Source organism: Psittacula echo, assembly GCF_963264785.1.
Source record: "Psittacula echo genome assembly, chromosome: Z".
Taxonomy (NCBI): Eukaryota; Metazoa; Chordata; class Aves; order Psittaciformes; family Psittacidae; genus Psittacula; species Psittacula echo.
In genome coordinates, this window is record NC_137742.1 from 75,271,538 (window position 1) to 75,286,898 (window position 15,361).

The 15,361-nt window shown below is 37.8% G+C and overlaps 1 protein-coding gene across 4 annotated transcripts in view; it reads right to left on the bottom strand.

Moving 5' to 3' along the window:
• Positions 1-2,412: 2,412 nt before the first annotated feature.
• The window catches only part of SSBP2 (single stranded DNA binding protein 2), a 186,301-nt gene continuing 173,352 nt past the window's right edge, over positions 2,413-15,361 (bottom strand). For all 4 annotated transcript variants that reach the window (XM_080638072.1, XM_080638070.1, XM_080638069.1 and 1 more), the window contains 2 exons: positions 14,345-14,443; positions 2,413-11,625 (listed from right to left, as the gene is read on the bottom strand). In XM_080638072.1, coding sequence (XP_080494198.1) covers positions 11,596-11,625; positions 14,345-14,443 — 129 coding nt within the window. In that variant the 3' untranslated portion in view covers positions 2,413-11,595. The remainder of the gene's footprint in view (positions 11,626-14,344; positions 14,444-15,361) is intronic.

Sequence of the window (15,361 nt, forward strand, 5' to 3'; positions counted from 1 at the left end):
TAAAGAACACTCCAAGAGGGAAGAAGTTACTTGTAGCTTATAGACACTGAAGCTGAAGAAAATTACAAAGGCATGATACAAGCCTGTATTTGTTGTAAATTGTATATGCTCATAAATTTTTGCTCATACCACCTTGAGATACTGAATGGCAAAATAGCAACTGAAGATGCCAATGTTAATGGAAAGTTAAGTACTAAAAATAAATGATTTCTGGGGAAGATACATATCTACTTTTCTTGGGTGGTGAGCTTGCTCACCTTTCCTCCACTAGATGACAACACCCATCAAGTTACTCAAGAACATGGTGATCCACTGAGAAACCTGGATGAGTGTCAGACAACAGACAGAATGGCTTTATCCATCTGAAAAGTTGTCAAAAAGTGAAAAGTGGCTGCCACAGCAGTTTTCCCCACTGCAACTGTTTACCTGTGTCCCAGAATTCACTGAGAACCCAGTCAGTCACTGGAAGTTCACACCCATCTTCACGCAGAGATGAGGCTAAGATAATCCATGAACGTAAAGTTTTGGTCAAGTTCAGCACTCGAAATATTGAACAGCAAAGCAGGGATTGTACTAGCATATCGTAAAAAAAATTCCTCAATTCTTCTATTCATAGCTACACCAGATGTGTATAATTTTCAACACAGAATGACTTACAACTTGGGAAATAAAGCAAATCTATCAATACCGCTCCTGTTAAAACTCACAAAAAAAAAATTACACCCACTTTTGTGTGATGAAGTTATATGGCAACTTCAGCTGCTGTCTCAGGCCCAGCTGTGAGAATGTGGACTCTTCGTAAAGGTGACAAGGTGCAAGTTTGCAAGTTTTAATCTTCAACTGTTCCTCAGCTTTCAGCAAGAATCGGTACAACTGCTCTTATGATTTCATACCAGCAGTTAATGAAGAAATGTAATCAAGTTAAACTAGAATAATGTAGATGTTCAGTGAAAGCCTGAGGTGGAACCTGCTGTAAATTTACTTTGCTAACCCACAGTAACACTGACACAAAGATCTCGTTTCCAAACCAGCATGTGAAATCATATAGATGTACTGAACGTTTACAAAAAATTCCCACCATAAACTGCCATTACTACCTGTATTCTTACAGTCCTAACTGAGGATCTTCTAAATTTATTCCTTAAAGCTCCCAGGAAAGGAATCTTTAGCCATCCCATGAAATGTATGAACATTAGAATCTTTGTTACAATCTCACAGGGGCTTAATTTAAAAGCATCATATGCTATGTCTGGTGTTGATTCATCTGTGCAATGGTTTCGTCATGTGTTGCTTTCAATGAATGAATCAGTGCAGGCAAAGAGTGAGAGTGTGACTGATACCTTTGTGTACAGTGATGTGAAGCTAAATATAAAGCCTTGGATTCATTCCAACTAATTGTAGGCAGTTAAAAGCATGCAGGTTTCACCAGTGGAGAGGGAAATCTTCCAGAGGCATATCCTCTTCTGTTCCACCTCTGACTTACAGAATAGACATAGGCTGGTAATTTTTAGGCAGCTGAAACTAAGGTAGGATGAATCAGGCCACAGTCTGGAGCAGAAACATGCCTGATGTGGTAGAATGTATTACCATGACAAAACACAGGCTGTCAGCCTTGTCTGAGGCTTCAAACCAGATAATACTTTTTGGTTAGGGACCCACACAATCCGTGCAAGCTCACAAGTCTCGCAAGGATCTTTTAAAAGATAAAACAGTGAGACTTGATTTTATGACCTTGGTTTTATGAGCTGGGCAGCATGTTGGACCTTTCATCAGCACAGACTACTGCCCTTCTGAACCCATCCCAGAGGCTGCTTTTAAATGTTTCAAATAAGGTCCGGAGAAATTTACAGTTGGAGTGGTTACTCATCGCAATTATCATTGCATTATCATTAATGTAAATCAGATCAACACGCACAGATGTCAGTGTATTTATGATGTTGTGGGAATTTTTTATCTCTATGCTTTTGAGCAATTTTGGCATGGCATGTATTCACTCACTACAGTAGATGCTGATAGTGAAGCACACATGAAGGAGAAATACGGGTGTTCGGAAATACACAACATTTGTGAGACCCCCAGTATTATCAGTATTAATGCTTAAGGTCAGAGGCAGTATCAAGTTTTAAATGTGTTTTCCATGTTAATATTTATATTGACAAATTTAATTCGTGCTCGTTTGGAAAACTACTGAGGTTTTCTTTACTTCCAGAGACCGGAGTGCGAACATTAGTTTCATTTCTGATATTGAAAGTCATTCTTTTTCTAATATACACCTGCCTAATCATTCAGATGTGACCTGCAAATACTTGAGATTATGGGATTCCCATGTTGTTTTCTTTTTAAAGGGCTGAAATAATCAGTAGAAACTTTTTTCTGATCTTAGAAGTAGAGGGAATTTATCTACACACTGGCTTGGAAGCATCAGGAACATTTATTGAAAGTACTCACTGTGAAAGGGTGAAGGTGCAAAGTCATTAACAAAGACTGCCTTTATTCAAAATATTAACCTACACATTTAAACAATCAATAAAAACATGTAAAACACAGAATTTAAAATAATCAAAGTAATTATCCCCTTCAACTTTCCCACTTTTTTCACTTTTCTCATTACTGTCTTTCAGTTTAGACAGGACTTGAATGTCAGAAACCAGCAAAGAACACACACATATTTTCAGGTCTTTGTTGTATATCATAAAATAGTAATAAAAAATAATCCAGCGTCCAAGAATTCGGATTATTTTTCTATCTCCATAAACAGACAAAGAATTAAATTCTCCTTAAAACACTGCCACACATAAAACCTGTGGTGGCTGGGGACAAGGACACAATACAAAGGCAGTGCTTTATCCCTTGCATACCCTTAGAGATGGGTTTCTGTCCTGGCACTGATGCAGTTGAAAAGCACACACTGCATATCCGGCATGGAGCCACAAAATGTGCTAACCTGCAGCTGCCTGTTGTCTGCTAAAATCCAGCCCCCGAAAGGGTATGAGCTGGGTTGAATTCTCTTACATTTAATAGTCCTGCAAATGGCTTATATAGCTGCTGTTTGAAATAAATTCTGAAACCACTAAGCGTGCTTAACAAACCTTTTACCTATATGTGAACAGCAAGTTTTGAGAACAAGTACTGCTGTAGTATAAAATACACATGGCTGTACAATCAAACGCCACCTCTTGCTTCAAAACAATTTACAGTAGTAAGCAATGGTGACAAGGCTTCTTACACAAAACCTACAGGAATTTACAGAATATGCGTGGATCACTGAGGTTATAATGCCAGCAGTAGACTACACAGAGTATCTTGTGCAATGTGAACAAAGTTGACAATAGTTTACCAATGCTTTAAGTAATTCACATAAATATGCTAACCCACCAGCTATCAAACCCTCCTCCTCTTCCCACCATAAACAAGTGTTTGCCAGATGCATATACAGCAATCCATAGAAAAAATCTATTTGTTTTTGTGTTTTTAGGCAAACATGCACGAAATAGATGCACTGCAACATTTTTGCAAGGGGATACTTGCCACAAAAAAAAAGCCCTCAAAATTGGCCTCTAAGCATATACAGCATTTTAAGTCACGCTACTCAAATAGCCACTATAAGGCTAAAAAGTTTATTTTATGGATAATAAAAATTTACTTGCTTCTCAACTAACAGAAAGCTCCAGCTTCCACTTTACTCGTGCCACTATTCCATGTCTGTATTTTAGCCTTAGTTTAGGAACTTGTATTCTCTTCCTTAACCGTCAATGTACTCATTAATGTAAATTAATGTAATCATTAATGTAAATCAAATCAAAGCTACAAGTTAATCAGAAAAATTAAAATAGACTGGGGAACAACTTATACTTGCTTTTGAACATTATGTTTATTGACAACAATTTAGCAAACACGGCTTTGCTTTTCTGCTAAGCTGTTGGACACACTCTATGCTCCTGTTACAGATGGACTTTGACACCCACTGGAAGGGCATTCGCACTTTGCTCATGTGTAACAAAAGGTGTGGCTGGTGGATAGCGCAGCCCCTGGTCCACAACCTGCCTGAATCAAAAAGACCAGCCTTTCTGCTGGGGATTGCAGATTCTGCAGGATCAGGATGCACCTCTGCTTTAAAAAAGAGAGCAGCTATTGAACCCTAACTACCAGTTTTGCTGATAACAAGCTTGTTATCAGTAACGTACTTTCCAAGCTATGCCAGTAAAAACTCTGCTTCAATTACAGATCATCTGTTTGAATTTTATTTCCTTCCAATCTGCATGGTAAATATCAGCTTTTGTTTCAAGCTGCTTTATGTCACTGCTAGAAATCATCTTGTCTAATGTGAGTCTGTGAGAGGCTAACTTTCCTAATCCTGAACAGTAAGAGCTCTCAGGATGCTGCACTGCCACTCCACATTTCTTGTTAAGCTCAATGTCTCTAATGAAATAAACTCTCTGCAGTAGGGCTTTAGATAGAGATTTGAATAACTTTCTGTACATTTATTGGATCTTATTTTTGTGCAGAGATCTGAGACAGTACATTTATTAGGAAAATCCAAATAAGAGAGAAAAAAATATGAAGATGAAACAACAGAAATGAAACCTACAAATATCCAGTTCATCCAGTTGATAATTTGGCTCCTCAAGGATTGGAGCAGTTGTTCCATAGCAATAATTCTTCCCATCAAAAGCGATTGCTGATGATTTCACTCTACAGGGACAAACATAGGTTTGGCCACGGTTATTGTTATAATTCCCTCCTAATTTGAGGAACTGTATATATCTCTGTAACAGACCAAACTTCTAAATTGTATGGTCTATTTCCTGGTACACCCAGGGTATTGAGAAAAGGCATCACCTTTCAAAAATCCCCATGTTTTATGCTGATTCTCTATGAAAACTGGTGCTAAACTGCCAGAGTTTTCTCTAAGCAAAATTATTCTTCTTGTCTCAGCATTGTAAAGTCTTGAAGGATCCCCATACCTAACTGCAAGAAGAATTGTCCAAGTTCTCGAGAGAACAGCGAGGTAGCGTACGAATACCTTGTTTCTGAGCGCACACTGGTGGATATTAATCGCCAGTCCTTAATTACTAGATCCTGTGAACAAGCCTGCTTGACCACTCGGTTACTCTTCTGAGAGATACAACCACAGAACCCTGCACAGCTAAGGGGCACCCTGAATCCCCCACAAGATATTGTGAAAACATGCAATAGACAAATAAAATTACATTTGTGAATTGGGCTCTTACAAAGTCATACATTAAGCCATCCACTTTTGGGGGTGTGGAAGGAGCTTTCAACATAAAAGTCCGGCTGTAACTAGGCAGTAAATTTCATTTTGATCTGTTTTTCCCAAACCCACGTCTTTCAATATACATTTATGATGCTGAATTCAAATAAATAAAAGGGAGTTTTTTTCCTCAGTTTCTTTTTCACATAGAAATTAAATAGTGGCTATAAAGTGATCATTTCAAATTATAACTGAAAACTGCATTTTTATTAAATGTGAAAACATGTACCCAAGAAAACCTTTATACATTTTTATGGCAAGTCTTCCCATTATATGAGAGGCTTTCTTACATATTTTAAGCTTAAATTGAAAGAATACTGACCAAACAGAAGTTTGGACTAAAATTGCAAAGCTGTTAGCTATGTTGAGGGAAACTATGGCTGCACAAATGAAAACAAGATGGAAGGACAAGTTCACAAAAATAACTCATGTAGTAGTGAGCAACGCTTTAATAAAATAAGAAACAGAAGAAAGCCAAATCTGTTCTGCATATCAGTACTACCAATACATAAACATGGACCTGCACTGGTAGAATCTTTAAAATAACGTGCTTAGGGAAAACTAAATTTGAGCTTCTAGATTGTTCATGCTCAAGTATGGTTATAGCATATTAGCAGTCCCACTTTCTTGAAGGATACTGCCTGTATTCTGAAATTTAGTTAAAATTAACCAAGTGCAGGCTTAATTTCAAACAAATCTGCCCGTGTTTTCAGGATCAGAGTTTCAATGTGCTGAACAGATGATTTGTTACTGTATTTTTTTTTCTTCCCAAGATAACAACACTGGCAGACAATTTGCACACATGTACTCGAAGCAGTATTTCAGATAAGGACCTTTCCTTGGTTTTGTTTTTGGTTGCTTTTTTTCAGGTTGAGACATCAATTTTTTAATTTCAACAGACCCTCTGTATTTTGCTCTGTGTATTCAGTTTATACATCTGCCAAATGTCACACCTTGGATAAATTACATATTTCATCCAGATTAGGGTGAAATCCTACCAAAAAAATGTCCTTACGTGAGTGGTTTCATCTGTTTCAGCAGGACAACTGGCATGAGCGGCAGCTTACAGGGTTGTCAGGAAAGTAGAGGAAGCTGCACACAGTAACATTTAAATCTAACTCATTCATTTCTGAGTGCACTGAATCTTTATAGTTGTTTTCATATCATTAAATCCTGAATTATATCCTTAAGTATGATCACTCTGAAGAGAAATGAGCTGTCACTGTTGGAAGAGTATTTTTGAGTTTTATTTGAAATAGGTGCTTTTGTCAGGATTCTCATCCTTTGGGCCTGACCAAACCCAAGCGGGTTTGGAACAGGAGCCATGGCATTTCATGAATGAAAGAAAAATAAATTCACCTGCACTAATCTCTTGTTTTTTTTTTTTTTTCTTTTTTATTGTTAAGCTCCATTTTATGTTCTGGACATGCAAATTTGTAGGGTCAGATCTTGGAAAACTCCAGTCCTTATTTAGCCACCACAACAAAAAAGAATCAAAGCTGACTAGAAACAGGAGATTACACTTAAAAATAATTAACTGAGCTGAGAAATAGAAATCGCTGCAGTATGTATCAGCTGAAAATTCATTTTGACTGGCAAAGGGAAAAAGAAGAGTAAAATGTTCAACACTGAATACTGGAACAGCTGGTCCCTCATTAAATTACTCATCTAATTCCAAATCATCTTTACAGGCAGTATTTCATTTGCAAGCCACAGAACAGGGTAAAATTCACATGATTTCTAGCCAGTTCAAGAAGCTGTCCTTTTGACATATGAATTGCTATGGATAAAGAAGCAAGACTGTTCCCTTCTTCCTAGTTTGAATTATTTGAAATAAATAAACAGCCTACGTATTTATTGTTGTGTATTCCCACTGCAAGGGAAAACAGCAGCTGGATATCTTGGGACATGGGGCATTTCATTCTACATTGAGGCAAGCAGGCTGGTTAAGTCTGAAAACTGTTGCCATCTCTGAGTGTGTGACCCACTGCTGGTCTGGGTTCTGCAACCAGAAGGGCTTCCAAACAAAAAATGGCAAATCTGGCCTCAGCCACAGGCTGATGGACGATCCTCTCATCTGGGGACTGTCACTCTGAGATGCCCTCAAGTCAACTCGAGGCACATTTATGTCACTGTGCAGCATGTCAAAGACTCAGTGTTATTGAATGTTATGGACATGTTTTTTTACACACACCAAACTCACTGTATAGTGGAGGGGGGAACACAAGAGTGCAACTGCATTTCTTCCTCATGCTCCTGCAATTAAGAAAATAATATAACCCCTACATGCAAATATCCAGATATTTTTTTAATGTGCATGTCAAGCCACATGCTTTACATGTGATTTGTATGGCTGCTTCTTTGCCCTAAATCTGATTCTTGCCTACACAAGAATTAGACATGGAGATAAAATCTGGGTAAGAACACTCCTTTTCATAGGCTTATGACGCAGATAAAATTTCACTGTGAAATTCACAAGTGAATCCTAGTTTCAGCTGATTTGTACAAGGACAGACTATTTGCCAGAATTCTCACAGTACGAGACATCCATTACTCCCTATTTCTGCTACTCTACGGTTTCATCACTTCTGTTTTTAAAAAGCCTTACTTTGACTTTGCCTGAAAGAACCATTTACAGGACCATGGTCTATTTATTTCTGTGTTAATAAAAAGAAATCTACATTAAAATCAAGTGTAAAGAAAATACCCTGCATCACTTAAAACAGAATTCCTCCTAGAGCTGGACAAGTTCTGACATCAGTAATGCTGTTGTGTAATAAAACGTATAAACGAGCAGTTACATTACACACTGGTATCTAAAGTATTAGAAATGTAAGTGGGAGTAAGTTAATGCATGAAAATAGTCTTTCCACATTAATACTGTAGATATGTTGGAAATCCTACAAGGATTTATAACCGAAAGAAAAGAAGTGAACAAGCAAAGAGCTCTATGCATATTAGAAAAAAACTCCAAACCAAACCAACACCCAAAGGGACACCTATGATTTTTAAAGTTGAATGTCACATAAGACTGCTTTCTTATAGTTCAGCTGCAGAAACTATGTATGGTATTATCACCTGGGCTTGCCAATGCACATGAAGTAACTCTACTCATGTACATAAGCATAGGGATGTAAGCATCCGCTACAGAAAGCAAGATGATTAGGTTTCATTATATCTGATTAAAATTCTAGCAATTAAGATATGCAAGATTAAGAGTATTCAAGGAGATTTTCCAAATCTATAATTTTGCAGGCTTGCACATCTTTTGTTCCCTCAGTCTGCGAGACTATGTACGAATGAGAGGTGCTGGACATACCTAGTAACTAGCAGTGAAGGACAGGCTACAAGAAGCAGGGCCTGGTCCTGTTCATTTTGAAGCCAGGAATGTATCTACCCAGATTAACACTGCAGGATCAGTGTAACAGTATTAAATGTTTGATCTGTATAAATGGTTTGAAAAAGAAATGGAAAGGGGAAACAAAGGCATGATGGCAGTAAGAAAAATTGTATAGAAAGGAGTTTGAAAGAGCCACAGAAGAAAACATACGTGCCTGAAAGGATGTTATACTCTTCTATATAAACTAGGATATTTCTAAAAATTTATTCAATATGTGCTGGCAGTTGCATTTAAGGTGCTTCTCTGCAAAGGTTTGATTTAATGGTCAGACTTTCATCCTGAACAGGTGCATATGAGCTAAAATATTGCAGACAAAGCAAAATTCAGAAAGAAGGAAAAAAAAAAAATCAAGACTCTGATTAATCTAAAACCTTACTCTGATTAATAATGCTACAGCGGCACATATTCTGTCTTGTAAGAGAGGCCTCAGTGATACTGTCAGGTGGTCACTGGACACACTGCTTGCCTGCCGGAGCTCCAGCTTGGCACACGACAGCACAGGAGCTTCCTGGAGATACAGAACAGACCCCACACGCATTCAGTGGTGTAAGACCTCACTCTGGGGCACACTTGGTGCATGAATGGGCTTTGGCATTTGAAGCATAGTCCAGGTGTATCCTTTTATCTTAGTCCAGTGGCAAATGACCGCTTGGCTGGGCACAAATGTCCTTCTTGGAAGACTACCATGGATAATATAGGTGTCAAATGCAGGCTGGAAGGACACCTGGACTCTGCAGTGCACTGGGGACACAGCCACTGAAATCAGTGGTATCAGTGACAACAGCAAACTATCTGAGGAAATTAGATCTGATTTTTGTGGTTTTGTAATTCAAATCAATAGCAGGGGCTTCTAGCATCTTTTGGGACAGCAACAGAGTGTTTTACAAAGATAAGCAGATGAATGCAACCTTCATAGTCACTGGGAATTAAGTCCACAAAATCATGTAATGACTATCTAGTTTGTTTACAACAAATCAAAGTAGTTATTACCACTTAAAAGTGATGCTGCCAAAATCTTTAATATTTTAAGATCATTTTAAGCCTCCAAGAGTTTCATCTTTAAATAGCCCTAACAAGAGAGTAACAAGTGTTACACCTTTTTATTTCCATATATTATATATATATTATATTCATTAGACAAATATAATATATGTAAATAAAAATGAGCTAGGAGATTGTAGTATTCCTTGCACATCCCATTGGGTGCAGCTGCTGTCACAAGGAGTCCATTGCATGCCCTTCCTTATCATAAGTTCATGAAAAAAAAGTCCTTGCAAGCCTTCACAGCCATAGCACATCTCAGAACTGCTCCTCCGATGTAAGTAGCTCTTCTATATGCAAAGTCTAAGGAGAAGACTTTGGTTTTTGTCTGTGGCATGAACTTTTGTTCAGCCTCTTCCTGGCCTCATTGCTGTTCATCAACCTTTTGATCTCTACACAACTGAAAACTTTTGTTTTCTTGGGGGAGCTGGAAGTTACTAGGAACTACATGTGCCATAACCTTGGTTTTAGAGCTTTGCCTGAAGAGACATGGGATTGCTTCCAGAAACATTTCCTTTAAGACCATATACCCTTTCTCCATTCTGTCCTCAGCTTTCATGTCTAATATAGGCTGACCTCCTTATAAAATGGCCCACACTGTATTTTCTCTTCTGTTCATGGCGAAAGTGAGACCCTCACAAGGCCAGCAGTCATAAAAAGTTTACTGCATCATTTTTGCTCAGGAAAAAAAAAAAAAAAAAAAAAAAAGAAGAAAAAGGCTGTTTACTGAAAATTTTGAGGGAATTAGTTCTGGTAATGTGATGAAAAATACACGCCTGAATAGCAGGGTGACCTGATCTTCTGAATGGGCTTGGGAAATGCTGTTTATAGTAGGGTTGTTACCATCTGGTTGAGAATCAGTGAAAATGAGAAAACATAATTGTTAGAAAAGGTTTTGGTGATAAGGACTCTACTGCAGAACCACCCCTATGGAAGATCATGCTAAATACAAAACTCATTACCAAGGGCAGAAGAAGCCCTGACTTTTTATTGCTAGATTCTATAGCAATTGGAGCTCACTTACAGTAACCTTATAGTACTCTATATGAACTGAGACTCTTGTATCAAATTCAGGCTTCCATTTAAAATAGATATTGCAGATATTAGGCTTCAATTCAGGAAGAAAAATAACCCTCAGTGCTTCTTTTTTTAAAGGCAAAGTATAAAAAAAATCCCCAAACTAAGTGAAAATTAGTAAATTTCTCAAAAAAATTTAAGTTGAGCTTTCTTCTATTTCTTGAGACAGTACAATTTGTAATTCACAGGGTAACTGGTATCAAACACAAGTTAATGAAAGCTCTTATAAGCAATTTGATTCCTATCTATAATGGCAGACATTAACAAAATCAGAAGAATTTATCATTTGAGTTCATCATAAAAAATAATTTATAAAGCAGTGACATATGCAACATAAAACAGGTCAGGAGGGGAGAGGGAAAAAAAAGCAACTTTTAATAATTAAAATGTAAACGTGGAAAAAAAAAAAAAAAGGAATAAAAGTCCCTACTTCTCATTTCTAGTTAAGATGTCATGTCATAATATTTTACAATATCCTGCAGGTCTATGTATGTATGTGTGTATTTCTGTATCACACAGACATACATATATATCAACCCACCCATGTACATACACAGAAAATTGTTTGCAGTTCCATCTTGGGCAGTTCTCTTAATGTCACTTTTTATGGTTATCTCAATCATGTTTGGGACCCACTTTCTTGACAAAACAGGGGAGATGGTAGGAAAAAAAAAAAAAAGGTGGGTCTGATTGTGTCTGAGATCCTTTTGTTAAACTGTACACTGGGACGAATAATTTTCTTCTGCAGTAGCTCTCTGAAGAGGGCCAACTCACTGTGGTCTTCATGGCGAGACTTGTTAACGGATCACACACTCATTGTCATGCTAGGGGAGTACTGGAAAAAGAGGAATACACATTTTAACAACCATTTTTCCTGCCCCCCCCAGGTAACTAAACCCAGTTCTGGACCACAGCAACGGGTTCGAGTGTCAACATGTTCTTTGAACTTCTTCCTAAAATTGTCCTGTAGCCTGAGGCTGTAGTTCAATTTGTTTCTCTCATTATGTGAAAGTACAGCTATTGCTGATAAAGTCAACTTTCTTGAAGAGTGTTTTGGTCTTACCTGGGTAGTGTGATGAACCAATACCTCACACATTTTCCTGGTCAGTGTTGGATACTGGGGGGATTTAACTTATCTCAAGAAGACCAGTTGTATTTATGGTTAGCTGAACCACATACTTATTTTGGAGAGTTTTTTATTACTTTATGTGAAGAAAGGAGTAAAGGTATGTAAGACTGGAATTAAACTAGGCTTTTGGTCTGCATTATTCTGCATTACCAATTTTACGAGGCAAACTGAATCAAGGATCAGTGGTCATTCTCCTTTGTGTGAAACAAAAATTCAATCACCACATTATGTTATTATTGTAACACAAATTGAACTGCAGCCCTTATGCAAGCTATAGTTTCCCTCAAGTTAGCAGTACTTCATCACAGTAATCAATGGGACACCACAATGCCTCGAAAAAGTGCGTATCTGTATGCCTAATTTGTTTTTAAATTGAAAACTGTAGATTGCAGCAACACTTAATTTGGCCTAAAATCTTCTGAGTTCAGGAAAATGTTCAAATGCAAGAAGTATTAGCATTATGAAAACTGATATAAGAAACAGAAAGATAAATTTGCCTTTGCAAGAACAGATATGCAATAAAAATCCTGCCAAAGCTAGAGTTTCAAGCTGGCCATTTCCAAACAAGCATATTACAAAAAAAAAGCATCTTGGATAGGTCTTCCCAGTCATGTAAACTGTATAGATTGGACTATTTGGGTACGGTAATGGACTATCTAGGTAAAGTCTATTTATGCCTTGTCATGTCTGTGATGTTTTGACTGCTTTAGGGCTACTTCCATCATGTCCTGCCAAACAAAAGAACATGCTTATCTTTAGCCACAGAGACCAGCTCAAATGCTTAAAGCAAAGCCTATTTCCTGCACTGAGCCAAAGTACCTGAGTAATCACTTTGGATAAGGAATCAACAGATATCTAAATGTGTTTGTGATTTTTAACTTACTATTAGCCAAGCACTGTTCCCCACCCCCAGCCAAAACTCTTGGTGAACAGCAAATTTGCATGAGAAGAACTTCATAATAATGCCTACTCTAAGTAGCCAAGTAATAAAATACAAATCAGAAAGCAAAACAGTTCCCAAGGACTACAGTGTGACTTGTGTTAGAGAGGAACCCATACCTAAATGAACGTGGCATGTATAATGTATGCCTTGTAGTTATACATCTCACGTAAAACCTTGGGAAAACTGAGTCCCAGGTTCTTCCAGGTAGGTAAACAACATCTAGGTGCACCTAGAATCCAGGAAGTGCCTGACAAAACTGATCTACAGTACAGCTGATGTCCTTCTTTCCATGACCTTAGTCTCCTAAACTGGCCTGCTTGCTGACCAGGCTGCCTGCCTTCAGTACAAAGTATGCCAAATTGAGAGTCAAGGATTACATTTAATGGAGGTTCTATGATGACTGGTTTTTTTTTTGGCAGATGTTGAAACAGCAGCCTTTTTGAGTTGTAAAAAGCATTTTTCTTGAATACTCCACACAATCGGAACATGTGAACATGTGCCCTCGCTATGAAGACATCAACAGCTAACATGCAGAAAGTCTGCTTCTTCACTAGGTTGAAAAAGCAAACCCACCCCCACGCCCAATCTGATTCCCATTAAATTTGCCTTGAAATTCAACTGTTTTGTGAGCGGACAGTTTACTTGTCATAATATCTGAGCTGAAGTTCACCACTCCACAGTTAATGAAGTTGCACTCACTTTGGGCAGCAGTGATTTCCAATAATAATAGAAGTGTTGAAGTCACTCAGCACTTCTGAAAAATCAGGCCACTCCTATTTAGGAACCTAAATGTGGATTTAGAAACTCAGCTTCAGATACATGAGTATGAAAACACCATGGGCTTGCTCTGTAATGTAGTTTATACCACATTTTGCTGCCTCAAGCATTCTCCATTTCAAAAAGCCGGAATGAACACTAGAGGGAACCTTTGCTTTTTCTGCCTCTTTGCAACGTGAGATATACCTGTGCTCTGATCATATCCTTCAATGAAAATCCTGTTCCAAAAATACATTCCCTACAAAACACATTATTTATGAGTTGAAGGCTGGGCAGCCATACATTGAAAACACTCAGGTGTAAGGATCTGTTGATTATGTGTATTTAGGCTGCTTGGATATTGCCTAACAAACACCCATTGTACACTACTGAATATGTGATGCATAATTATTACTGTTTAACAGATATTTCGGTGATAACTGACCTCTTAATCTGGAAATTTCTGTAGTAAATCTACACTTCCCGCATTTTCCAGTTTCAGCTCAACTTCTAGCAGTCTTTTGCACAATGTTTTGTCAAATCCATAAATACTATAATTTTAGAACCTAATAAGAACGTGAGGCACAGTACTGCATTACAAATAGCTACAAAACTGTTTCTTATTGCTGTATTTTTTCTTTTTTTAAACACAATTACAGAGCTAAAGTTTCACAAAGTAAAAGGAAATAACAAAACAAACAAGAAAACAGGTAAAGAAATACTTACACTCTCACTCTGAAAAGGGTTGAGGAAGTTTCCACCCATCTCACCATCATCTCTGGGAGTGCCAGGCTGATTACTCATGCTCATATTACTGGGAGAGTTCTGTTAAATAAGATTTTAAAATACAGATTAAGTGTCGAAGACTGCAGTCCACTTCCCAGCTTCACCAGGTGTGCCAAAGGCACACTTTACATGATACTGTAGTGCACTAAAATGCATTGTGCAATGCACTGGGATTTTCAAAGACAAAAAATAAGCCTCTGCATGGGTCTGCATGATGGTCACTAATTTTAGCCTGTAAACTAATGCTTCCTAATGACCTAAAGCAAGAATTATTTACCTGCAGTTCTTGCTTTCAAGTTCTTCTTGAAATATCTTCTAAAATCAGGAAGGTTACAATAGCTGCATCAGGATACGAGCCAGTTCTGTCACTACATTAAATCATGTGGCCAAATGCAGTGAAGTCTATGAGTGTGTGCCTTGACATACATGACTTAGAAATATGTACTTAAAGGTAGAGCTATGGATGGATCTGGTCTACACAGACCTTCACAAAGGCCTGTGTCTGGGGTCTTTCCTCATAGTGTTCACAGTTTATTGAAATACAGTTTCACAAGTAGTTCACAAGTGTTGTTCAAGTAGTAAACCTCTGAATACAGCTAACACACAGCCTTCTTGGGTAAAAGAGTGAACAAGAGTCTTTTAGACAAAAGATTCCTGAGTAACAGCTGGACACTGGACTGGGCTCACAAACCTTTTCACAGGAGGAGCTGCACTTTTGCCATTTGCTTGCACACAGCTTAATACAATAGTGTTTTAAGCAACATTTTCAGTCTCTTGGTCTGACTGACATGCTAATAAATAATAACAATATACAGACTCATGAAGATAAAATTCCTTTTTTCATTTGGCTTTTTTTTTTTTTCCTTACAAAGTGAGGAACCACCTTTGTAATGTTCAGCAAATGCTTTCAGGATTCAGCTATTTAAAGAAAGGGTGATGACACCAAGCTGTGTGGTT